The sequence below is a fragment of the Pelophylax lessonae genome, assembly GCF_965119305.1.
Source record: "Pelophylax lessonae genome assembly, chromosome: 4".
Classification (NCBI taxonomy): domain Eukaryota; kingdom Metazoa; phylum Chordata; class Amphibia; order Anura; family Ranidae; genus Pelophylax; species Pelophylax lessonae.
In genome coordinates, this window is record NC_138771.1 from 356,164,832 (window position 1) to 356,191,824 (window position 26,993).

The 26,993-nt window shown below is 45.8% G+C and overlaps 1 protein-coding gene across 2 annotated transcripts in view; it reads left to right on the top strand.

Moving 5' to 3' along the window:
* Positions 1-26,993, top strand: part of KIF3A (kinesin family member 3A) — a 237,622-nt gene that overhangs the window by 207,147 nt on the left and 3,482 nt on the right. For both annotated transcript variants that reach the window (XM_082254247.1, XM_082254248.1), the window contains 3 exons: positions 1,987-2,040; positions 2,208-2,276; positions 16,398-16,522. In XM_082254247.1, the coding sequence (XP_082110373.1) occupies positions 1,987-2,040; positions 2,208-2,276; positions 16,398-16,522 (248 nt within the window). The remainder of the gene's footprint in view (positions 1-1,986; positions 2,041-2,207; positions 2,277-16,397; positions 16,523-26,993) is intronic.

The following is a 26,993-nucleotide window of genomic DNA, read 5'->3' on the forward strand; positions in this document are numbered from 1 at the left end:
AAATTCTAGGCTGGCCTCCTCAAGCCGGCCTGGCCGACTTGGACATGTTAGTCGCAGACGTTCCGTGGGAACTTCGTCTCAGGGAGTGTCTGTGGTCTCAAGGACCAATTTACCTTCGTGCTTTACAGTCGCTGGTTTTAATGGCCTGGCCATTGAGACCCAAGTACTGAAGGACAGAGGTTTGTCTACTTCAGTCATTCCTACCCTTATTAAAGCAAGGAAAGCGACTTCCAGCAAAGTCTATTATCACACATGGAAGACTTATATTGCGTGGTGCGAATCTTTAGGATTTCCTCCACGTACCTATTCGGTGACTCGAATATTGGCCTTTTTGCAACAAGGGGTTAAGCAGAAGCTAGCCTTGAGCACCATCAAGGGTCAAGTTTCAGCATTAGCAATCTTCTTTCAGAAGCCTTTAGCTACCAAATCCTTGGTGCGGAATTTCATCCAGGGGGTGCGGCACCTGGCTCCTCCAGTCCGCGCGCCCTTACCGCCCTGGGATCTTAATTTGGTTTTACAGAAACCTCCCTTTGAAAACATCAGGGAGATTCCCTTGCTTACTCTATCCCAGAAGGTGGCCTTCTTGGTGGCTATTACTTCTGCTCGCAGGGTGTCAGAACTGGCTGCATTATCATGCCAGTCACCATACCTAGTGATTCATAGGGATAAGGTAGTACTTCATCCTAAGCCATCTTTTCTTCCCAAGGTGGTTTCAGATTTTCATCTGAATGAAGATATTGTACTACCTTCCTTGTGTCCTCAGCCCAAGCATCATCGGGAACATGCGTTGCATTCCTTAGATGTGGTTCGGGCAATCAGGGTATACCTGAAAGCTACGGAATCTTTCCGTAAGACGGATTCACTTTTTGTGATCACGGATGGCCCCAGAAAGGGTTTGCCTGCATCTGCCGCGACCATTGCCAAATGGATTAGACAAACGGTGGTACAGGCTTATTCTATTAAGGGTCAGAGTCCTCCGTTCCCTGTTAGGGCGCACTCCACTCGAGCGCTCAGTACTTCCTGGGCCTTTCGCCATCAGGCGTCAGTGGTCCAGGTATGTAAGGCGGCCACCTGGTCGTCGGTACATACCTTTACAAAATTCTATAAAATTGATGTGACGGCATCGGCGGATGCCTCATTTGGCCGCAAGGTTTTGCAGGCCGCAATTTGAGGAGACCGGTGGTCTACCTCGAGGGTTTTTTTCTGTTTGAAAAAAAAAAAAAAAATTGTTTTCTCTTTTTTTGGTTGAGTCTCATCATTAAGGATGAGCATTGTAAACTTCTAGTTGGCACCGGTTGGGCCTTCTAGATTGGGATTTGATTTCCATTTTCCCACCCCTCAGTTGTGATACTGCTCTGGGACGTCCCGAAGGTGGTGTATCACCGAGGACTACGTCGGTCGATGAGCGCTAGAGAAAAATGGATTTTTGTAAAATCTTACCGTAAAATCCTTTTCTCTTAGCTCATCGACAGACGTAGTCCCCGCCCCTCTGTTTTGGAGTTGGGTTGGGTTAAATTCTCTAAGCACTGCTTTTTCACATAACTGATTTGCTGAGGCAGAGAGAGAGAGGATATACCCTCTGGGACTGCCCCTAGGGTGTGGCCAGAGCTTTTTAATTTCCTGTCTAGTCCTGCTCCTGCGGAGGTAACATAACCCGAAGGTGGTGTATCACCGAGGACTACGTCTGTCGATGAGCTAAGAGAAAAGGATTTTACGGTAAGATTTTACAAAAATCCATTTATTTTCCATGTTTTTTGTGAGCTGCTGTAAAAATGCAGCCTGCAGCTTTTTCCCTGTGAAATACTGTTTTTCATGGCCTTGCATATGAATCAGAAGCAAAACACATTTTTTTTTTTTTTATAACTAGAATAGGAAAGGAGAACATCATAAAAATGAGAAGAATCAGACATAATTTAACGGTATTGTTTTCCTTTTTTTTACTAAACATAGCAAAGGTAATTTTAAAATTTTTTGCTTCTTCTTTAGGAAATGATTGAAAATTATGTACACTGGAATGAAGATATTGGTGAATGGCAATTGGTATGAGTTTTTTTATATTATAATTTGTTGGCATTCTTTTTTTCTTTCTTCTGAAATATGGCGCATACACAAACTATATCTATCTATATTATTGTGTGATTGTGTGTGTGTATATGTATTCTAAAATTTTTTAAATAACCTGTTCTTTTTTCACTTTCTCTTTTAAGAAATGTGTTGCATATACTGGAAACAATATGAGAAAGCAAACCCCCATACCAGACAAGAAAGAGAAGGACGTAAGATGATTTTTATCTTCAACACCTATCTATATGTTATATATGTATTCTCTGTGCTACAGCATTGTAGCAGTAGACAGTGTGTTTGCTATGAAACCACCAAGACGTTGCAGAGCTAATCACTTATAATATTGTTGTGGTTAACGGAAATTCAGTAAGATATACTGATCCTACATAACATATAAGGTTACATGCTGCTATGACCAGAACATCCAAATGAAATGCCAACTGTAGCAGAAAATGATATTTTTCATGTACTTGGTGAAGACTTGCCACCACTATTAAAGAGGAAGTAAACCCTCATAAAAAAAAATGAGAAAAAAAAAAACTTGTAAAAGAGAAATGCATCGCATACTAGCTCATTATAAAATACCTTAAAACAAAGCCCCGCAGAGCCGCCCGGACGGCCGACATGATTGGCCCTCCTGCTTCCTTGTTCGCGTCCTCTGGGCCATCTGATTGGCCGGAGGCGCGATTACATCACTCCCGTGCATTTGCGCGGAGCCACCGTTCACAGCATAGGGCTCTGAAGGAACGGCACGCGTGGCCGTTCCTTCAGAGCGCATGCACCAATGACATCATCGGCTGCATGTACTGTAAATATCCCCTAAACGGTGCATGTTTAGGAGATATTTATAGCACCTATAGGTAAGCCTTAATATAGGCTTACCTATCGATAAAAGACTATAAAGTGGGTTTACAACCACTTTAACAAGTGAAGGAGGCCTAAGGCTGCTGTAGGTGGTGTGGATTAATTATAGTAACTATCACCTATACATGTTTAAAGAATTGCCAGGAATGATTGTATTTTATATTCAGCTTCCACAATTGTTAAATACAGTTTATTAGGAGGCTTTAAAATGCTCAGCGCTGTAGTTCTGTACTCTGCAATATATATTTTGAAGATGGCCTACTGAACGGCATCAAAGCATTGATGAGATTTGCCTCATCACAAAATGAGAGGGAAGCTGTTCTTTCTTCCTGGCTAGATTCTTTCAGATCAATGTAGTTCTGCTAGTGTTGCTGTCAGATTTAGATATGTGTATATTCACTTAAAACATATGTGATGTCATTACCTAAATTTAAGGCGAAAAAGTAAAACTTTCCTTTTTGGTTCTGCCTTAACCACTTCAGCTCCAGAAGGTTTTACCCCCTTCCTGACCAGAGCAATTTTTGCAATTTGGCACTGTGCTTCTTTAACTGGTAATTACGTGGTCATGCAACGCTGTACCCAAACAAAATTTGCGTCCTTTTTTCCACATACATAGAGCTTTCTTTTGGTGGTATTTGATCACCACTGGGATTTTTTATTTTTTTTGCAATAAAAACGAAAAATTACCGAAATCTTTTTCAAAAAATATTTTCTACTTTTTGTTATAAAAGAAAAAAAAATAAACTCAATTTTTGTCATACATTTAGGCCAAAATGTATTCAGCCACCTGTCTTGGGTAAAAATAAATTCAAAAAGCGTATATTTATTGGCTTGCGCAAAAGTTATAGCATCTACAAACTATGGTACATTTACTTGAATTTAGGCAGCTTTTAGTTTATGACTGCCTATCTCATTTTTTGAGGTGCTAAAATGTCAGGGCAGTACAACCCCCCCCCCCCCCCCCTCCAAATCACCCCTTTTTGGAAAGTAGACACCCTAAGGAACTTGCTGAGAGGCATGCTGAGCCCATTGAATATTTCATTTTTGCTTTGTCACAAGTGATTGAAAAATGACAAAAAGATAAAATAATTTTACACACTGTTGTCACTGATTTGATTTGTTTCTCACACATGCCATGGATATATGTCGAATTACACCCCAAAATACATTCTGCTGCTTCTCCTGAGTACGGGGATACCTCAGACTTTTTGGCAGTCTAGCTGCGTACAGGACCCCGAAAACCAATCAGCGCCTTCAAGCTTTCTAAGGGCGTAAATTGTTGATTTCACTCTTCACTACCCATCACAGTTTTGGAGGCCATAAAATGCGAAGATATCACCCCCCCCCCCCCAAATGACCCCTTTACGGAAAGTAGACACCCTAAGCTATTTGCTGAGAGGCATGTTGAGTCCACGGAATATTTTATACTTTGCCACAAGTTTCGGAAAATACATTTTTTTTTTTCATTTACACAAAGTTGTCATTTAAATGCTATATTGCTCACGCCGCTATGGATATATGTGGAATTACACCCCAAAATACATTCTGCTGCTTCTCCTGAGTATGGGGATACCACATGGGTGTGAGACTTTTTGGCAGTCTAGCCGTGTACAGGACCCCGAAAACCAATCACCGCCTTCAGGCCTTCTAAGGGCATTATTTGTTGATTTCACTCCACACTATCTATCACAGTTTAGGAGGACATGACCAAGATAGCACAACTCCCCCCAATGACCCCTTTTTGGAGAGTGGACACCCTAAGCTCTTTTCTGAGAGGCATGTTGAGCGTTTTGCAGATCTCACTTTTTGTCACAAAGTTTTGAAAATTGAAAAAAAAAATGCATTTTCCTTAATTTTCTTAATTTTCCAAAATAAATTAGAGCTGCAAAATACTCACCATGCATCTTAGTAAATACCATGGGGTGTCTACTTTCCGAAAAGGGGTCATTTGAAGGGGTTTTGTGCTATCTTGGCATTTTATGGCCTCTAAAACTGTGATAGGTAGTGTGGAGTGAAATGAATAATTTACGCCCTCAGAAAGCCTGAAGGCGGTGATAGATTTTCGGGGTCCTGTACGCGGCTAGACTGCCAAAAAGTCTCATGCATGTGGTATCCCTGTACTCAGGAGAAGCAGCAGAATGTATTTTGCGGTGTAATTTCACATATGTCTATGGCATGTGTGAGCAAATATAGCATTTAAGTGACAACTTTGTGTTAAAAACAAAAAATTGTCATTTTTCTGAAACTTGTGGCAAAATATTCAATGTAGTTAACATACCTCTCAGCAAATAGCTTGGATTTGTCTACTTTCCTTTTTTTTAAATTATTTTTATTGTTATCACAGGGAATTTAAACATCCCCTATGATAGCAACAAGTAGTGACAGGTACTCCTAAATATTTAAAAAAAAAGATCTCTCCTCTGCCCTTAAAGAATCTGACCACATCAAGAACGGTGTGATAAGATGCTTTCCCAATTTCCCAATGGTGCTGTTTATATCTAGGGAAACGGAAGTCATGAAATGCTTGTAGCTTCCGGTTTCATAGACCATACAGATGATTGGAGCTCTGGTCTCTGCTCAGCTCTATGGTCAGCTGGTGAAACCACCAACTGTGGGACAGGAGAGCCCAAGAAAACCATGGAAGGTGGGGGGACATCCCCTCCCACTGCTTGTAAAGGCAGTCTAGTGTCTAATCAGCCACTAGGATTGCTTTTACATGAAATCCGACCATCGGCTGAAAAAAACAATACCAAGATGATGTCCAATCCTGCAGGCATCATTCCGGTATAACCACTCATAGTCCAGCAACATACCCGTACTTTGGTTGTCCTTGTTGGGCATATATTGTAATGTTCTTTTTTTTAATGCTGCCTGTGGGCTGAACGAAAAGAGAAAACCTAAGATTCCTCCATTCACATCAATCGATTGATTGGTGGTATGCCCACCATTAGAATACCACCCTGCATCCACCCACTTCTAATGATGGGCATACATACACTGTTCTTTTTGTGCAAAAAAGATTCCTCCATTCAAATTGATACCAGCAGCTCGCCTTACGGGCAATTAAGTATGGCGCCATCATCTGGCATGTGTGAGCAATATGTCATTTAGTGAAAACTTTGTGTTAAAAAAAAAAGTTTCATGTTTCCGAAACTTTCCAAAAAGGGGTCAGGGGCTTGAACTGTGCTGGCATTTTTTCATTGTACCAGCAGCTCGCCTTACGGGCAATTAAGTATGGCGCCATCATCTGGTCGTTGAAGTCCACCCCTGCCATATTAAGGTTGTATTCGTGGACACAGAGGGGCTTCTGAACAACACCAGTGGCCATTGTAATTTAGACTGCCGTGTCTGCGTGAATGGAAGACCGAACAAAAACATTTCATTTGTCCCTCCACTTCACTGCAAGCAATTCATTGCACCTCAAGCAGGCTCTCTCCCCCTGACTAAGTGTGCCATTTACAAGTTGTTGAGGGAAGCCCCGGCGATTAGATCGCACGGTGCTACATGCGCCAATTACTAATTGAAAGAGGTCTCTAATAAGTGACACGCTTGTATAGAAGTTTTCTACATATAAATGGTACCCCTTTCCGAATAATGGTGACACCAAGTACCAAACAATCTTGTTGCTGCTCTCTATGTAGTCTGGGCAGTTGTGGGGCTCCACACTGCTATATTTTCCCCCCGTAAACCATAAAACTACATGTATAGCCTGTTGCCCTGTCACAGAGCTAATACATCTTGACCCCATATCTGGCACGCTTGCTGGGGAAAAACTGTTTGAAAGAAAGCTTAATCAGGGACTCAACGCAGACATCTTGTTGGGGGGATAAACAAGGCTGCAAATCGTGATTGCAGTGGTTCAGGGGGCGCCGAATTTTGTGGAGCCAGTCATATGCAGGATCACCTCGAGGACGACAGAGTTCATTGTCACTGAAGTGCATGAAAACCAATATGACCGCAACTCACTTGTTTTAGTAATGCCCGTGTTGAGGGATAGGCCCAGAAAGGTTTTAAATTCGGAAATCGTTATAGGTTTCCAGCCGAATTGTCTGGCAAGGGACAAATTTGGATTTGCGGCGATAAATTGGTTAGCATACAAACTGCTTTGGTCCACAAAAGCTCTGTACAGATCTTCCGTATAAAAGCTCAAAAAAGTCAAGGGGAGTAAAATTGGCTGTTTCCACCTGAGTTCCGGGCTGACCAGTGAATGGGGGGGGGGGGGGATGTAGGGACGCTGCAGAATCTGTGGGCTGCCAATCAGGATTTGCAAGCGCGTCAGGAAGGGCACTATGGGCTCTACGGGCCTGTCTTTGAATTCTTGGTGGCTGCGGGACACTACTTGTGCTAGCCACCACACCAGCTTGAACTGCAATTATGGGACTCGCCAGGTTACCAAGTGATACTGCAGTGCTGGTTTGTCTACAACCAGGATGTACTAGGCTACTGGTGCTTGCCAGTTCACCAGAAGGCTAAGTGGCACTAGTACCGACACTTTGCTGCATACGAATATCATGCAGTTGTTGCACCTCAGCAAATGAAGAACAGGATCGGGTACGCCTGACCTTAGCTCTGACGATGGAGTAGAGGTCCCTGCTATCTGTCAGGGTGCCGTTGCTCTCCACAGGTTTGAATACTGAGCCTGTTTCTGACAGTGAGGACTCCCCATTTCTCTCATCTGTCATGCTCAGTATCCTGTAGGCCTCTTCACTAGTGTACCATTCGTTTGACATTTTGGCCAATAAATTTACAGGTACCTAGTGTGACTCACAGGTAAAAATAGCACCTGGTTGTCGAAGACTGTTTGAACTGCTACAAAAAAAATAACTGCTAGTGCTAGAAGAGATCAGGCCTGACTCTGCTAACGCTGCGGTTTTGTGTGCTGTGAATTGAAAGTGACAGTGATCTATTGATACTGCACTTGTTTGGGTGGTCTGGGCAAAGGGGCTAAACGCAGGTGCTGGCAGGTGTCAGGGCTGATCCTGCTAACACTGTGTTTTTGGGAACACTTAACTATTGGGGATAGCTTACAGACGGGTATGCTGCCAGCTGATTGGAAAAAAGCCAACATGGTACCAATATTTAAAAAGGGGCCGAGATATATCCCGGGTAACTATAGTCCGGTCAGCCTAACATCAGTAGTCTGCAAGATTTTGGAGGGGAAGTTAAGGGACCACATACAAGACTTTAGTAATGAAAATTATATTATTAGTAGTAATCAGCATGGATTCATGAAAAATCGTTCTTGCCAAACCAATCTATTAACCTTCTATGATGAAGTGAGCTGCCACCTAGATAAAGGTAAGCCTGTGGATGTGGTGTACCTGGACTTTGCAAAGGCCTTTGACACTGTTCCCCACAAATGCTTACTGTTCAAACTAAGGAAGGTAGGTATGGACCATAAGGTGAGTACCTGGATAGAGAACTATATATATATATATATATATATATATATATATATATATATATATATATATTATTATATTTATTTATATAATTTCTATGTTGTTTCCTGTAAGAAGGGACAACACCTCGTGACATTATCACCGTCCCACCCCTCTCTCTCCTCATTGGCACACTGGCATTGACGGCAGCGGGAGCCATTGTCTCAGCCATTAACCACTTAAGCCCCGGAAGATTTTACCCCCTTCCTGACCAGGGGGTATTTTGCGATTCGACACTGTGTGACTTTAACGGACAATTGCGCGGTCGTGCGACGCTGTATCTAAACGAATTTGGCGTCCTTTTTTTCCCACAAACAGAGCTTTCTTTTGGTGGTATTTGATCACCTGTGCGATTTTTTGATCATGCGCTATAAACAAAAAAAGAGCGTAAATTTTGCAAAAATAGCAATATTTTTCACATTTTTTTATATGAAATTCCCCCCCAAAAAAATGTAAAAATCAAAATTTCTGTTACGTCCTCCGACAGTCGCCGCCATCTTCATATTCGTCACAATGGGGTATTAGACTTTGCTCTGAAGGAGTAGCTAGGCAACAGAATATGTTAATTTAAAAGCTTTTAACACATCCCACCCCCAGGGGGTGGTTCCCTCAGTCAATACCCTCCTACTTCCTGTATCCATACTTCAGTTTCAATGTCTAGCTTGTCAGGAGTAGCTGGATGTCTCTGTGCTGGGGCATTTTGTCTCAGCCTTTCTTTTCTCTTTTGATTTTCTTTGAGCTTTTTCTCTTGCTTTACTTAGCTGTTACTTTTGTCTGCATTAGTTAGTTCTTCTGATGAAGAGGATTCGTGCGGGCTGGGTCTCGGGCTGATTCCCCTGGTCGCAGGTTGTGAGTCAGTGGCTTCCCAGCCTGCCTTCGAGCGTTCAGTCAGGTACCGCTCCTGACATTCTGAACGACCCATCCCTGTTCGGTGCAGGGATGCTATGGTGAGGTGGCTACCTCACTGGACGCTGTGCGGTTTCTTAACCCCAGTTCTTCTGCGTCCTGGCTGCGACTCTCCCTGTCACGTGTGCAGTGGCTTGGTCGCCTGTACGGGTTCCCCACGCCATTTATGAGGTAAGTGTATCTGTGTGGGGGGTGTCAGTCTGGGACTGTGTAACCCTGCCTCTGGTCACACTGTTGGTCTCCCTGTCTGCTGGCTGCATTCTGTGGGCTGAAAGGAGGGGGGTTATGCTGCACTGTCATGTGTCAGTTTTGTGTGATTTTACTGTGTGCCAGACTGGGTGCGGAGGGACATGATTGTATCATGTTTGTGCACTTTGCGGCGTCCGCTGCGGCGGTCCGCCATTATTTTACATTGCCTTGCATTACTGCATGGAGGAGCGGTGTTTCGGCGCCAAATGCCGCCATTTTGGCGGCGATCACTCCGGCCGCATGGTTAAGCTGTAGGCGGCCATTTTCTTGTAGCCTTCCATAGGCTTTCATAGAGCGCCCTGCATGTCAGCACTTCCTTTCTCCTGAGCGCACCGATCGAGGCAGAAGCAGCAGCGGTCTCTCCAGGTTTTTACCTCCCTATCCCTGTGTCCTTGCCTGAGTTGTACTTTCTCCCTGTGGGGGTCGACTTGTGTGGTGTGTGTGTGTGTGTGCGGTGGGCTGCGCTCGCCGCGCTTTTTAAAGGGGCAGTTAACCCTTTATTTTTCCACATACTCTGGGGCATGGATTCTCAGGAAAGCAAATTCCCTGCCACATTGGTGGGAAGCCAGGGGACTGCTGTTTCCTCCCCAGGGGGGGATTTGGCTGCGGTTGTGGCTAACCTTGCTGCTCAGGTGCAAATGCTGGTGGCTGCTCAATCCACTAAAAGGCCCAGAGTTTCAATTTCCTCTGATTCAGAGGGTGATGGTGATGGGGCTGCTGTGGCGGGGGTCTCCTTGTCGGGGTTCCCTTCCTCCCTGGATCTTGTAGGGTCCGAGGTGGAGGCTGAGGTTGAAGGGGTTGATAATTCTTCCCCGGGCTCGTCTGAAGAGCTTGCACTCATGGACGAATTGGTTGCTTCTATCAAGCAAACGCTGCGATTGCAGGATGAGCCATGTCCCCCTGCTGCCTTGGCGGCTTTTGGGACGAAGAGAAGACGCAAAACATCGCAGGTTTTTCCCTGCACTGATGATTTTCAGCGCGCTGTTAAGGAACAATGGAGTAATATACGCAAGCCTTTTGCTGTACCAAGTAGGTTCAAATTGCGTTATCCTTTCACGCCCGCTACTGACGAGCGTTGGTGTGTGCCGCCTCCAGTGGATCACGCGATAGCGGTTTTGAATAAAGCCACTGCGATTCCTGCTGAGGATACCCCGGTGTTCCGGGATGCCACGGACAAGGGGCTGGAGTCTCTTGCTCGTCATACCTACTCTATTATGGGTTCTATGCTGAAAGCTCTGTTTGCTTCACTTATGGCAGCCCAGGCTGTCGCGAGTTGGACGCAGGTGCTTAGATGCGTTTTGGTGGCTGATTCTGCCCCTCAGGCGACATTGGATATGGTGGATCAAATCCATCAGGGTGTCATGTATTTGTGTGATGCGGATTTGGATATGGTTCCGTTGGCAGCACGTGTACACGGTGTGGCGGTGTTGTCTCGCCGCTTGGTTTGGTTGAAGTGCTGGTCGGTGGACCAATCTTCGCGCAAGACCTTAGCCAATCTGCCCTATGAAGGTTCCCGCCTTTTTGGCGAATCCTTGGATACACTGATAAAGGGGATCACGGGGGGTAAGAGCACGCTCTTGCCCCAATCCCACAAGGCTAAGGCGGCTCCTGGTAAGAAGCATGCTTCCTTTCGACCCTCTCAGGGGTCCTTTCGTGCCTTTCGGTCGCACTATAAGGGCAAGCCGTTCAAAGGTCAGGGCTCCCAAAAGAAGCCGTGGACGGGAAAGCAGAAATCCGGGCAGTCCGGATCCACTACCCACAACAGTGCAGCCTGAAGGGGCGCCCTCACCCGGTTCTGGGGTGGGGGGACGCTTGCTCGATTTTCCGCTTCCATGGCTGGCCCGTGTTCGGGGCAGGTGGGTTCAAGAAATCGTTCGATCTGGCTACAAGATCGAGTTTCTCTCTCGGCCGGAGAGCAGATTCTTTCCCTCAAATCTTCAACTGTCTCCGGAGCGTTTGCGGGATCTGCACCTAGCGGTGCGGGACCTGAGGGCTCAGGGAGTGGTGGTTCCGGTTCCTCATCGGGACAGATTTCGGGGGTTCTATTCCAATCTGTTCACCGTGCCCAGGAAGGAGGGCAAGGTTCGTCCGATTCTGGACTTGAAGGCTCTGAACCGCTTTGTGCGGGTTCGCAAGTTCCGCATGGAATCCCTGCGGTCGGTGGTGGCTGCCCTGGTTCCGGGAGAATTCATGGCCTCCATCGATTTGAAGGATGCGTACCTTCACATCCCCATTTTCGAGGGTCACCAGAGGTACCTTCGATTCGCCATTGCGGAGGATCACTACCAGTTCGTGGCGTTACCTTTTGGTCTCGCTTCGGCTCCGCGGGTGTTTACCAAGGTGCTTGCACCGGTTCTGGCCTTATTGAGAGCCCAGGGCATCTCTGTCCTGGGGTATCTGGACGATATTCTGGTTCGGTCCGCGACCAGCCAGGGTCTGGAGAAGGACCTGTCCGTCACGTTGCAAACTCTACAGGAGTTTGGTTGGACGATAAATTTTCCAAAGTCGACGCTGGGTCCGTCGGTTCGACTTCCCTACCTGGGAATGATCCTGGACTCAGTCCAGGCGAAGGTCTTCTTGCCGGACGACAAGCTCGGGACTCTTCAGGAGGAAGTCAGGTCCCTCATGGACGTTCTGTGCTCGTCACTCCGGACGTGCATGAGATGTCTGGGGTTGATGGTCTCGGCTTTCGAGGCGATTCCATTCGCCCAGTTTCACACGCGGGGTCTCCAAGCGGAGATCCTGTCCAGGTGGGACGGGCGACCACAATCTCTGGATCTTCAGATTTCATCGAGCCATTGCACCAGAAGGGATCTTCTGTGGTGGCTCCAGTCCCCGACGGTGTCGGGGGGCAAGTCTTTTCGTCCTCTTTCTTGGACGGTGATCACCACGGATGCCAGCCTGTCGGGCTGGGGTGGTGTTCTGGGCGTTCTGTCCGCCCAGGGGACTTGGTCGGAGGAGGAATCCTCCCTTCCGATCAACATTCTGGAATTGCGGGCGATAAATCTCTGCCTTCAACGTTGGACGGACAGGCTACAGGGCTGTCCGGTTCGGGTGCAGACGGACAATGCCACGGCGGTGGCTTACATCAACCACCAAGGGGGCACCAGTAGTGCCCGTGCAGCTCGGGAAGTAGCCGACATTCTGTCTTGGGCCGAGACTCACGTCCCGGCGATATCGGCAGTTCACATTCCTGGGGTGGAGAACTGGCAGGCGGATTATCTGAGCCGCCAGACCCTGGACCAGGGGGAATGGTCTCTCCACCCGGATGTCTTTCAGAAGTTGTGCGCGAAGTGGGGTCTTCCAGATGTGGACCTGTTCGTGTCTCGTCTGAACAACAAGGTGAAAAGGTTCGTGGCAAGGTCTCGCGATCCTCGGGCAGACGCGTCAGACGCGTTGGTAGCTCCGTGGCATCAGTACCGACTGATGTATGCGTTTCCACCGATTCAATTGCTGTCCAGGTTCCTTCGCAGGTTGCACTCGGAACGCAGCACGGTGATTCTAGTGGCGCTGGACTGGCCTCGCCGGTCCTGGTACGCAGACCTCGTGAATCTGGCGGTCGACGCCCCGTGGGGTCTGCCTCTTCGAGACCATCTCCTGTCTCAAGGGCCGATATTCCATCCTGCTTTACAGTCGCTGGCTTTGACGGCCTGGCTGTTGAGACCGAGGTCCTGAAGGATAGGGCTCTCTCCCCGGAGGTCATTCACACTTTGATCAACGCGAGGAAATCTTCCTCGGGGAAGGTCTATTACCGTACTTGGAAGGCCTATTTTGCCTGGTGTGAGTCCAGGGGGTTTTCACCTCGCACATACTCGGTGTCTAGGGTGTTGTCCTTCCTTCAAACGGGTGTCGACCAGCGTTTGGCGCTGGCTACAGTCAAGGGTCAGGTGTCTGCGCTGGCCGTTCTTTTTCAACGTCCTGTGGCGTCTAACTCCTTGGTTAGTACTTTTATTCAAGGGGTGCGACATCTGGTCCCTCCTAGGAGGGAACCTCTGCCTCCTTGGGACTTGAATCTTGTTCTGTCCGTGCTACAACATGCTCCCTTTGAACAGATCAGGAAGATCTCGTTGTCCATGTTGTCCAAAAAAGTCGCCTTTTTGGTGGCGATCACTTCGGCTCGCAGGGTTTCGGAGCTGGCAGCTTTGTCCTGCAAGTCTCCGTATCTGGTCATCCATCTAGATAAGGTGGTCTTGAGACCTAACCCTTCTTTTCTTCCGAAAAGAGTTTCGGATTTTCACCTCAATGAGGATATTGTCCTGCCTTCGCTCTGCGCGAAGCCCAAACATCCGAAGGAGGTGGAGCTGCATTCCTTGGATGTTGTTCGGGCGATTAGGGTTTACCTGAAATCGACTGAATCTTTCCGCAAGTCGGATTCCTTGTTTGTCCTTCCTGAGGGACCTCGGAAGGGCATGGCGGCGTCGGCTTCTACCATCGCCAAATGGATCAGACAGACTGTTGAACAGGCCTATGCTTTAAAGGGAAAAGTTCCCCCTGTGCCTGTGAAGGCGCACTTTACCAGATCTCTGAGTATGTCTTGGGCCTGTCGTCATGGGGCTTCTGTGGCCCAGGTGTGTAAGGCGGCGACTTGGTCGACTGTGCACACCTTCACAAAATTCTACAGAGTGGATGTTCAGGCATCGGCAGATGCTTCCTTTGGCCGCAAGGTTCTTAGTGCGGCGGTTCCTTAGAGCCTCTTGTATTGGGCTCCTTGGCTGTTTGGGATATATGTTTTTTATCCCTAGGTTATTTGTTTTCCTGGGTTATTGCTTCTGTTGAGCAAGTTTTTTCTCATGTTGCCCAGCTGGTTTCCTTCCTTTGGTAAGGTTCCTTTCTTTGATGTGGAGACTGCGTTGCCTTAGGCGCGGCTACGTTTCCCACCCCTCATGTTTGCACTGCTTTGGGACGTCCCCATTGTGACGAATATGAAGATGGCGGCGACTGTTGGAGGACGTAAGAGAAAACTGAATTTTTGTAAAATCTTACCTGTAAAATTCCTTTCTCTGAGTCCTCCGACAGTCGCCGCCCCCGCCCCTCTTTTGGGGTTGGTTGTATACTGTACTGCTATTCCACTGAAACTGAAGTATGGATACAGGAAGTAGGAGGGTATTGACTGAGGGGACCACCCCCTGGGGGTGGGATGTGTTAAAAGCTTTTATATTAACATATTCTGTTGCCTAGCTACTCCTTCGGAGAAAAGTCTAATACCCCATTGTGACGAATATGAAGATGGCGGCGACTGTCAGAGGACTCAGAGAAAGGAATTTTACAGGTTAGATTTGACAAAAATTCAGTTTTTTTAACATTTTCGGCCAATTTGTTTTATGCTACCTATGTTTGGTAAAAAAAATTGCAAAAGCGTATTTTGATTGGTTTGCGCAAAAGTTATCGCGTTTACTAACAAAGGGAAAGATTTTTGTCATTTTTGTTGTTTTTTTTTTAACGCGTAATGGCGGCGATCTGCGATTTTTTTTTTTTTTTTTTGCGGTACTGCGACATTGCGGCGGACAGATCGGACCCTTGACTGACATTTTTGACACTTTTGGAGTTACCAGTGACATTTCTACAGTAATCAGTGCTATACATATGCACTGTTACTGTAAAAATACACTGACAGTGAAGGGGTTAACTTTTTTTGAAAGGGAGGGGCTATGTGTGTCTCTAGGGGCGTGCTTTCTACTGTGATTGGCTGTGGCTTCAAATGTATGTACAGTGATCAACGGTTCTACACCGTATGATCATCCTTCATACACCGGGGAGAATGAAAGGGAGCTTGTTTACACAAGCCGCCTGACTTTCTCCCTCTCCCCCGACGATCGCAGAGTGACCGGCGGACATCGGGTCCGCCGGTCACACGCGTGGGGGGGGTGTGTGACCGAGTGGGAGCGCGCCTCCGGCGGCGCGCGTTTGCTCCCTAGACCCTCACAGGCTAGCGACGTAGACCTACGTCGCTTTGCCTGTGAGGGGCTGACTGCCGACGTAGATCGGCGTTAGGCAGTCGGCAAGTGGTTAAGGAGGGAGAGTCCCTTAAAATCCAAGGCTCTCGTGCACAGCGCTGAAGGAAGGTCAAGCTCCGCTAAGCATAGAATGCATGAAGGTAAAAAACCTTGAGCCTTTAGAACCACAATAAAGAGGAGCTCCTGTCTCCCCTGAGAAAAACAAATTTAACTGACTTTTAATATAAGCACACTTTTACCTGTCCAAGGGATCCAGCGCTGTTCTCACCCGTGCAGATCTTTAATCGGCTTCGAGTCCAGCCGCCTACATTAAGTAAGGGAAACCATCAGTGAAGCAGTAACTTTTTGTTCCATAAATAATACATTTGAAATAAATGCACTATAAAGTGTTTAGCTTCCATCTATATTAATAATTTGAGACCTTTTAATGACAAAACTGTGTACATGTGTGGAGAGACCACAACAGTATCGGAATGACACTCATGCCAAGAATTACTGTAGCTTTGGTCAGATAAAACTGATGCGATAAGGGTTTACCAAAACTTAACACTGCACTGTTCACCTTTTGTCATGTTGACATTTCTTCATATCTGATCAGGAACCGGATTGTGCATTCTCTTATGTTGTTTTTATTTTAAGCCACAATGTTCCATTCAAGCAATGCAGATGTTTATGGCAAACGCACAGCTTTAATTAACAGATATAGTTTTTATGTGTCAGGAGCTGGGCATACTAGAGCCAATAATGTAGTATAAGAGCAACATGCATTATCCTTGTGTGCCAAAACAATGGTTTGATGTGCAGGATGTAAACATCTAAATAAGGTTAAGGGAACCTGGTTTATACATTGGCTCACAGCACAAAAAGATTAGTTAGCTTTCTGAAATACGACATCTCTCTTTTTTGTTTTCAACTGCAGCCTTTTGAAGTTGACCTGTCTCATGTATATTTGGCTTACACTGAGGAGAGTCTGCGGCAGTCCCTGATGAAGCTAGAAAGACCTAGAACATCAAAAGGAAAATCAAGACCCAAAACAGGTCGTAGGTGTGTATCAGAGTTTTCTTTTTTGTTTAACCTACTGCTCCTGTATTTTTTTTTTCTTTCACAAAAGTTAGTTTTAGTTTATTTCAAACAGTAAAAAAACATAAATAATAAAAGAAATACTCTTAAGTTGTAGATGATCACAAAACAACTAGCTAGAGAGGACCAAAAAAAAGAAACTATAAAAAATAATTTAGTTGGAGTGGGAAGAAGTACACATTTATTTAATCCCACCTCTTTTCTAGAAGTAATAAACTATTCAGAGTTTCATTGCTATAAAGTCATACAATAATTAATAATTCAACTATAATTGAATAATTACCAATAATTAAAGTAAAGTTGATTGGAGTTTCAGCAAACACCAGGTTTATATAAGGGTGCACTAGATTATAGAACAATAATAAGCTACTGTAATTGTGCCCCTGTACAAATCCTTAGTAAGACATTATCTAGAATATGCACTTTAGTTTTTGGCACCAATTCACAAAAAAGAATATTCGAGAACTGGAGAGAGTGCATAAGAAGGGCAACCAGACTGATAAGAGGCATGAAGGAGCTCCGCTATGAGAAAAGTTTAGCTGAACTGAATTAGTCATAACACAGGACAAGGGGCACTCTTTTTATCTCTGGAAGAATAGAGATTTACTATCAAAATATAGAAAGGCTTCTTCACACACAGTAAGAGCTGTGAAAATGTGGAGTAGTCTCCCTCAAGAGCAGGATTTGACCAGCTCAGTAGATTTGTTTCTTAGATACACAAAGTATAACTGGATTTTAATATTTATTTGTAAAGTTGAACAATGGAATATCCGATTTGCTTTTGGGGGAACAGGAAGGAATTATTTCTCCCAGCTGGAGAAAGTGGGATTACTCTTTATTGGTTATTTTTTGCCTTCCTCTGGATCAACTGTGGGTAGAGGATTGTGAATATGGAGGTTTATTATTTGTCTGTGTGCGTGTGTGTGTGTTTTTTTTTTTTCCTTCTCTGTAGGTTGAACTGGATGGACTTGTGTCTTTTTTTTTTTTATTGTAAGACAGTCTACACCATGTTATATACTCAAATCCAGAAGCGTTTGACTTTGAGGCAATGCCAACAAATATGAAAGAGAGTATAATTTTCTCTAAAGCCCGAAAAACAAGTAGAAGTGCCTGGGGCAAACTTGTTTTGGTGTCCTATACCAGCGAGATAATACTTTATTGGATTTTTCTTCCGCCAGTATATTGGTTGAAGGTTTTATAGGAGTTTCCCAAATTATGTTCCTGGCCACCTGATCCAGCATTTCTCCCAAGTCTCTTTCCAACCTTTTAATATATTGGGGTTACAGAATGCCTGGGGAGCCACATAGAGAGCACAAACAAGGCCTGTGGAATAGGGGTCTATTAGACAATGGTTTAAAAAAAAAAATGTCAAAAGCTGTGGGTATTTGGTAACCATTACTTGGTGTGAGGAGACTATTAACAAAATGTTGTATTTTCATGTAACACAATGGTTATGTTGAAATTAATTCTAATGTTTTCTTAAGTATGGAAGGGATTATATACCATCAATTGCTTAAAGATTGTATAAATGTTTACCTTTTACCTGCCACCAACCGAAGACATGGATTTTCATATGTGGGAAGACATGGGGGGGTCGTGGAGGGTTCCTAAAAAGGGGAGATGTGGGGTGATTCAACTACTACAGAATTTTACAAGGATCTTACTGTCTTAGGGTTTGTAATATGGTGGGGTCTGTTATTTTGGGTCTGCACCCATAATAATTTATAGATTGGGATCATTGCGCACTCCCCTACAGTAAAGTATTACCTAAAGGGAAGTTCCTGAGATGCATGTTGTCATGCTAGTGGGACAATTTAGTCTGTCGTGTAATATTTTTTGAGATTTGGGACCGCTAGACCTCTAGTCAGCCTTTGGCGATAAAGTGTCGATGCTAATAAGCATGGGTGGTGCTGGAACCAAATTAAATCTCAACATTTTTCCTCTGTTCTGTATGCAGAATATGGTTAGGGATATGATTTGGGAGGACCCTAGGGTCATATAAAGCTCCTGTATTTTTTTTTTTTTTTTTTTTTTTTTTAGGGTAGCATGGGACAGACTAGCTAGTTAACAGCCAAATGCTCTTATTAATGACTGCAGTATTTCAGATCAAAAAAGTAAGCATTTTTGACATTCTAGTCCGCCCTGTTTGTTTAACTTATAAAAATCTACCAAAATAGATTTTTTTTACTTAATTATGATTTGCTGAGTGCTTCTTGTTCCCTTTTTAATATTTTTTTTTTATGTCACCTGGCAGTAATCCAGATCCACTCATAGAGTTGACATAAACTTTAAGTATGGATATACATATGTATGTATGGTTTCCTAGGCTGGCCTCTGGTTAAAAATGCTAGCTGGCTGTCATGATGATCCTTTGACTTAAATGTATTTCCACTTTTGCAGCCAAATTGGGATAACACCTATATTATATTTGTTGAATGTAACCTTTTTTATAACAACTTAAAAAAAAATTAAAAGCTGCAGTTCACTTTTTTAAATGCTCTTTTCTGCAGATTCTATCACTTTAAAATCCTATTAGTTATTAGGGTGCTGGGGAACTGTGTTTGCCACAATTAACACCGTCTGTACTGTGCTGCAGATTTAATTTCATCAGTGGTAAACTAGATTTGAACTCTACCTGTCCTAACAAAGGGTTAAACATTTAGAAGCATTGTATGTTAATCAAAACTGTATTACTGACACTTCTGCCTAAAGCCTTTATATGGTGGTACTTAGGCGCTTCCCCCTGCCCTTTTCACCTCGAGGATTTTCTAGAAAATGGTGAACAGCCGCGTTGCTGCTTTCTACTTCTGGACACTCTTTTACTATATTCTACAGCCTACTAGTACCCCACAGCTATGGTAGGCAAAACGGCACCATTGCAATACTGCAGACAAACATTTCCTCTGCCGAAGGCCCACACAATATTCAATCTTGCAGTGTAGCTGGAGCCAGTTTTAACACCGATCTCTGCATCTACATCTAGCTCTGTTTTAGGCATGCAACAAATGACCTACTTGACCAAAGCAGAAGTTTCTGCAACTGTTTTGAAATTCCTTGGACAAATAACAGCTTAATTACAGTCATCTTTTCCCGGGGCTCAAACATGCCATTTCTCTTCTCCTACTCCAATTTCTCTATCTGAGTCGGATCCCAATATACCTGCCCTAGATAAGGCAGACACAGAGGGAATCGATGAGGACATTGAGGCAGTATTGGAGGGAGCAGTAAAATATTTTTTTTTAGCTAAATGCAGCTATATTGAAGAGGGGACTTCCTGCAACATTGCTTCTAATGTGGAATCGCTCATTGTTGCCATCTGTAAAAGCCATGGCATTGTGCAGCTTGGTCCCTCTCCTTCTTACCCATAGGCCTTTGGGTACACAGAGACCTGCATCTCACTTTACCTATTGAAGATGTTCCTTCCTTCAAAGATTCTGAAGACTGAAAGTTTCCAACTTTCCTAACTTTGGTGGGTCCAGCCCTGCAACCAGCTATCACTGCAGTTTAAGTTTTTCATACTGCAGCTAACTGGACAAGGGCAATGAATACAACATGATCCTGTTTTCCAGGGTCTTGCCTTAAAAGAGCAATTAAAATAACTGCCTTCCACTCTTTTTTTTGTGTGGGTGCCCAATAATTAATTTCATGAGATAAAGTTTCAAAATGACTCTATTTTCCATTCACATTTGCAGAATCCTGTGGCTAAAAGCTTGGACAGCTGAAGAAGCCTGTTAAATGCTTGTCACATGTATGCCTTTTCAAGGAAGAGGTCTATTTGGAGAGTCAAGGCCCGTACACACGTACCGATCGTCGGCATACAAACGTCGGTGGACGAAGGATCTGCCGATTGTACGCGTGTTAGTATGGTGCCTCCGACAGATGTCTGCGCACAATCCGCGGACAAAAGTCTTTCGTGCAAACATGAAAATATTTGTATGCCGACACCAGAACGGACGATTGTTCGCCTGTCAGTACACAATTCGGCCGACAGACCGCAGATTTGCAAGACTGGGCATGCTCAGAAAATAGAAAACACAGGGAAAGTTAACCATTACATGACATCACTTCTGCAGTCGGCGGACAAAATTCTTGTGCTGTCCTTGTGCTGTCTTTGCACTTTTCAGCAGACACCGACATCCCGGGGAGAAAAGAGGAACATTTGTAAGCCGACCATCGGTACGTGTGTACGGGGCTTTACTTAACCAGTTCCTCAAAGATGTCCCAGGAGGGAAGGTATTACTGCCACAGAGGAAGATCCAAAGCCCCGCTCAGAAGTCTCTACCTCGCCAAAACGCAGAGCACCTTACCACTCTATCCAGGCTTCAAATTCAAAACATACTGCAAGTTCAGCCCTTCCTTTTGGCTCATTACTAAGGTTACAAACCCCAGCAAGTCTCCCCCAAAACCCTCTTCCCAATAAAGGGACACCATCATTCCTAAGAGTGGGAAAGGCATTTGTTACACTTTGCATCTCTCTGAGTCACAGATCTCCCATACCTGTGGGTTCAATCTGTGGTTTCAAAGGGGTACAAAATAGAGTTCTAAACTCTATCCTCTCACCTCTTTCTTCTGTCAAATCAACTAAAAGCTACCTAAGGACAGTCCATTTTGCAGAATTCCCTGAACCATCTCTTGTCCCAGGCAGTACTTGTTCCAGAACAGCCACAAAATGGGTACAAAAGATTTTATATAAACCTGTTTACAATACCAAAGTATTTGTACTCCGATACCACCGCACTAGAATCAATCTATAAAAACTTTAAACTCAGCAGCTGGAACTGATCTGATCCACACCATTAACACCATTGACTCAGTCCCATGGTAATGTGGTGGGAGCTGACATCACAGAAGATGAGTTCCGTCTTAAAACACTTAAAATTCATAAATGTCCCGGTCCCGACAGCTTCACAGCCTTATTTTATAAACTGCTGGTTGTAGTTGTCCCCCATCTCACCGTTATGTTCGACAGTCTGAAGAATGATGCTCATCTTCCTGCAGATATGTTACGAGCCTCAATTGTGATGCTCCCCAAACCAGAGAAAGACACGCAATCATAGGCAAATTTCTGTCTGATTTCCCTTATTAATGTCGATATCAAACTTCTCACTAAAGTACTCGCTAGTCATCTAAATAAGGTCTTACACCTCTTAGTTTCTAGAGACCAAACTGGTTTTGTCCCCTTTAGACAGGTCACTGACAATACGTCGGAGGCTACAATTAACTCACTTAGCTCATAGCCGATCTATACCTCTAAAGCTTCTGTCTTAAGACATTAGGAAAGCGTTCGATACCTTGTCATGGGACTTTTTGAAAGAAACTCTCCGCTACAGGGGCTTGGGTGATTCCTTTTTAGGTTGGATCTCTGTCAAATATATGGGATACGAATCCTTATCAACCGGGGGACGCGCCAAGGCTTCCCACTGTCCCCGCTCCTCTCTAAAATATACCTAGAACCTCTTGCGGAGCAAATTCGCCTGAATCCTGATGTTCTGGGATTGGAACTGGCAGGAGTTGAACATAAACTGGGCGTTGTTTTCCTACTATATATTACGTCTCCCAAACTTACTCTCACAACTACATGGTTTTGCTTCCTTATCGGGACTTCAGGTCAATCATGCTAAATCCTGAGCATTAAACTAGCTAAGAATATGCTTGCATCATACATACTAGGTGGAGTAGAACTGGGGGAATCCATAGCGGAGAAGGATCTGGGTGTTCTGGTAGATCATAAGCTTAATAATAGCATGCAATGCCAAGCTGCTTTTTCCAAAGCAAGCAAAGTCCTTTCTTGTATTAACAGAGGCATGGACTCCAGAGAGAGAGATATAATTTTGCCCCTGTACAAATCGTTAGTAAGACCTCATCTGGAATATGCAGTTCAGTTTTGGGCACCAGTTCTTAAAAAGGATATCCGGGAACTGGATAAAGTGCAGAGAAGGGCAACCAAACTGATAAGAGGCATGGAGGACCTCAGCTATGAGAAAAGATTAGAGGAACTGAATTTATTCTCTCTTGAGAAGAGGAGATTAAGGGGGGATATGATCAACTTGTATAAATACATAAGGGGTCCATATAGTGAACTTGGTGTTGAGTTGTTCACTTTAAGGTCAACACAGAGGACAAGGCGGCACTCTTTACGTCTAGAGGAAAACAGATTTAGTCTCCAAATACGGAAAGGTTTCTTCACCGTAAGAGCTGTGAAAATGTGGAATAGACTCCCTCCAGAGGTGGTTCTGGCTAGCTCACTAGGTTGCTTTAAAAAAGGTCTGGATTCTTTCCTAGGTGTACATAATATAAATGGGTATTAAACATTTTTTTAGGTAAAGTTGATCCAGGGAATATCCGATTGCCTCTCGGGGGATCAAGAAGGAATTCTTTTCCCCTGCTGTAGCAAATTGGATCATGCTTTGCTGAGGTTTATTTTCGCTTTCCTCTGGATCAACAACACGGGTATAGGATTGTGTATATGGGATTGTATGGTTTGGTTTTCAATACTGTTTTTTGTTTTTTTTTGGTTGAACCGGATGGACTTGTGCCTTTTTTCAACCTAACTATGTAATTAAACATCTCCCTACCGGGGTTGGTCCAACGCTCCCTAGCTTCAAATTTCTCGTTTCAGTGGACGTCCATGCTTCTTTACCTAGGAATTAAGTTGACTTCAACCTATCAAGCATTGTATATGGCAAACTATCCTGCTCTCATTAGATCACTCACTCACTTGTTGGAAATGTGGGATAAATCAAGGATTTCTTGGTGGGGTCGCATTCACGTGGTCAAAATTACCTTTCTCTTATATCCTCTGACAGTCGCTGCCCACTCATACAGTCTTTACTGGGTATTGGTCTTATCCACAGGAGTAAGCTAGGCAGAAGATTTTGTTAGAAACATTCACAAAAACTTTGCATAGACACACCTATAGGGGGCTGTCCCTCTGGTCCAATACCCCCCTGCTTGCAGCATTTTCAATTCAGTTTGTCTTTTGCCTAGTTAGGAGTAGGCAGGCTTCCCTTGGCTGGGGCTGCAGTCTTAGCCTTTTCTTCTGTTTCTTAATTTTTTTTTCTGCTAAGTGATTTTTCTTTACACTGATAGTTTATTTGTTCCTGCACTTAGTTAGTCAGACTTTGGAAGACTACAGTGTTTGCGGAGCTGGGAATCGCACTGGTTGTACTAGAGCCTTACGGAATCCCAGCCTGCCATCGAGCGTAAGCAGGCTATGTGTGCGCCCAGGCCTCGCAAACGACCTGTCCCTATCCTCAGGGACAAAGCCTGCGGAGTGGCTACTTCGCTAGGATGTCTCAACTGCGGTACGCCGCGTGTTGCTAGCGTCCTGTTTGGCTGACGACACCCCCACCCTGAGTGGGAGGCTTTTCGTCACAGAGTGGCACCCACATTTTCGCTGGATCGGTGAGTACCATGCTACCCCTCTGTCTATGGCATTTTCTGTCGGAGGTGTATTTGGGGCCTCTGTTATGGGGATGGCAGTCTATTTTGGAGTCTGTGATATCCCCCTCATGTCTGTCTGTATGGTTCCCGTGTGTCCCTCAGGGTCCCTGCGGGGGCGCTATAGTGGTCCTGCCGCGGTGTGGGGGGTTTGCGGGGGTCCCTGTGTCCCTTGTGTCTGCTTATGCAACGTTTGGGGGTTCAGACATGTTTGTGGGGGCCGCAGCGGTGTAAAATCGCAGGGGCCGCCATTTCGGGTGTGGGCAGGTTGTTCGGCCTCATGTAAGGGCAGCAGCCATTTTCTCTGTATTGCATTGGCGCCCCTTCGGGCACCATCTTTAGTGTGGCAATGTGTTTTTCTCATGTGCTCGGCGGCCATTTTCTCGGAGCCTCCCTCATAGACTTACATTGGCAACCATTTTCTTGTGGCTCCGACCTATGTTCGGCCTCTAGTGGCGGACATCACTTCCTTTCTTCAGGCACTCAGATCGAGCTGGAGCGTGGTATTGTATAGATACATTTCTTGGGGGCTTTCTCTGCTATTTTTGCAGGTTTATATCTCTGCTGGCAATATATCCTTCAGTGTTTAGTAGCACAGGCTAGTCACTCATTGCGGTGGGAACCGCCGATATCGCCGTTTTAAAGGGCCAGTGCCATAACATTTTTGTGTGTTTTTTTGGAGTCCCAGGATAGCAAATTCCCCCCAGCTCTGGTGGAGGGTTCAGGTACTCCTGAATCCTCTGCAATAGTCTCGCTTACTGCTGCACCTGCGACTTTAGCATCTAAAGTGGATCTGTTGATGTCTCAGCGGGCTTCTAAGAAAAGGCCCAGGCTTTCTCACTCTTCTGATTTGGAGCTTGATATGGTTGCCACGGACAGTGTACCCCCTGAGGGGTTTCAGTCGGATGGGGAGGATTCCCCCTCCGGGTCGGCCAGAGAACGCGCGGCAATGTCTGCGCTCATTAGCTCTGTTCAAGACACGCTACATTTAGAAGATGAGCCCCACCTGCCGGGTAAGCGGTCTTCCTTTGGGACCCGCAGAACCCAGAAGTCGGTTTAGGTGTTCCCCTGTCCCGCTGAGTTTCACAAAACAGTGAACGAACAATGGCGCAATTTAAAGCGCAATTTTGTGGTGCCTAAGCGGTTTCAGTACGGTTATCCCTTTGCGTCTCCGACGGATTCGCCTTGGACTGTGGCCCCTAAGGTGGACCACACGGTATCCAGGTTAAACAAAGCCACTCTGATGCCTGCGGAGGATTCTCCGGTGTTCAGGGATCCGGCGGATAGGCGGGTTGAATCTCTTACCCACCACTCCTATATGGTGGCAGGTTCCTTGATGAAACCCGTATTCGCCTCAGTCATGGTCTCTCAGGCTGTGGTGGAGTGGACTAAGGTGCTGAGATGCACCCTTGTGGCTGATTCCACCCCTCCTGCTACTCTGGAGATGGTGGACCAAATTATTCAGGCTGTTCTATACCTGTGTGACGCGGCCTTGGATGAGGCCCCTTTAGTCTCCCGCTTATCTGCGGTCGCAGTGACGATCCGTCGCATCGTGTGGTTGAAAAGCTGGTCGGCCGACCAGACTTCCAAGAAGACCGTGTCTGACATCCCTTATGCAGGGAATCGTCTGTTTGGGGACTCCCTGGACGAATTGGTTAAGGGGGTCACTGGGGGTAAAAGCACACTGCTGCCCCAGGTGTCCAGGGGCAAGTCTCTCCGCGGTAAGCGGGGCCCTTCCTTTAAACCTAACCAGGGGTCCTTTCGTGCCTTCAAGGCACAAGACAAGGGCAAACCCTTCAAGGCCTCTGGTGGCCAGAAGAAGCCTTGGGCGGGCAAGCCTAAAGCCGCCCACTCTGGCACGGCGGCCCAGTCCACCTCGACCTTAAGGGGCGCCCTCACCCGTTTTAGGTGTGGGGGGACGTCTGCGCTGTTTTCCCGAACCCTGGCTGGTCAAGATTCAGGACAGATGGGTTCAGGAACTCATTCGGTCAGGGTACAAGATCGAATTTGGATCGCGCCCAGCAGACAGATTCTTTCCCTCAAATCTTCATTTGACCCCAGATCGTTTCCAGGATCTCCAACGGGCGGTTCAGGATCTCCTCGCCCAGGGGGTTATCGTCCCGGTGCCACATTGGGACAGGTTTTGGGGCTTTTACTCGAATCTGTTCACGGTGCCCAGAAAGGAGGGCAAGGTGCGTCCTATTCTGGACTTAGTTTCTGAACCGCTTTGTGCGGGTTCAAAAATTCCGCATGGAATCCCTCCGATCAGTGGTGGCCTCCCTGAGCCCGGGAGATTTCCTGGCTTCCATCGACCTCAAGGATGCGTATTTACACATCCCCATTTGCGAAGGTCATCAGAAGTACCTCCGATTCGCAATCGCGGAGGAGCACTATCAGTTTGTGGCGTTACCTTTCGGTCTCGCTTCGGCTCCAAGGGTGTTTACCCAAGTGGTGGCTCCGGTCCTGGCCCTGTTGTGGGCGCAGGGGATTGCAATCCTTGGATATCTGGACAATCTCCTGTTAAGGTTGAGCTCCAGTGCCACTCTGTTGCACGATCTGTCAACCACGGTTCAGATGCTCCAGGGGTTTGGGTGGACCATCAATTTTCAGAAGTCGACATTGTCTCCTTCTGTTTGCCCCCCTTACCTGGGGATGGTTCTGGACTCCGCCCAGGCAAAAGTCTTCCTGCCGGAGGACAAACTCCGGACTCTACAGAACGAGGTCAGGTCCCTCAGGAACAACGAATCCTCATCGCTCAGGACCTGCATGCGGTCCCTGGGATTGATGGTGTCCGCCTTCAAGGCGATACCATTTGCACAGTTCCACACACGGTCTCTGCAAGCGGAGATTCTGGCCAGGTGGGACAGACATCCTCAGTCCTTGGACAGGAGGATATCTTTGAGCCTCCAAGTTAGAGCAGATCTTCTGTGGTGGCTCCAGTCTCTGACGAAAGGGAAATCCTTCCGTCTGTTGTTGTGGACAGTGATCACCACGG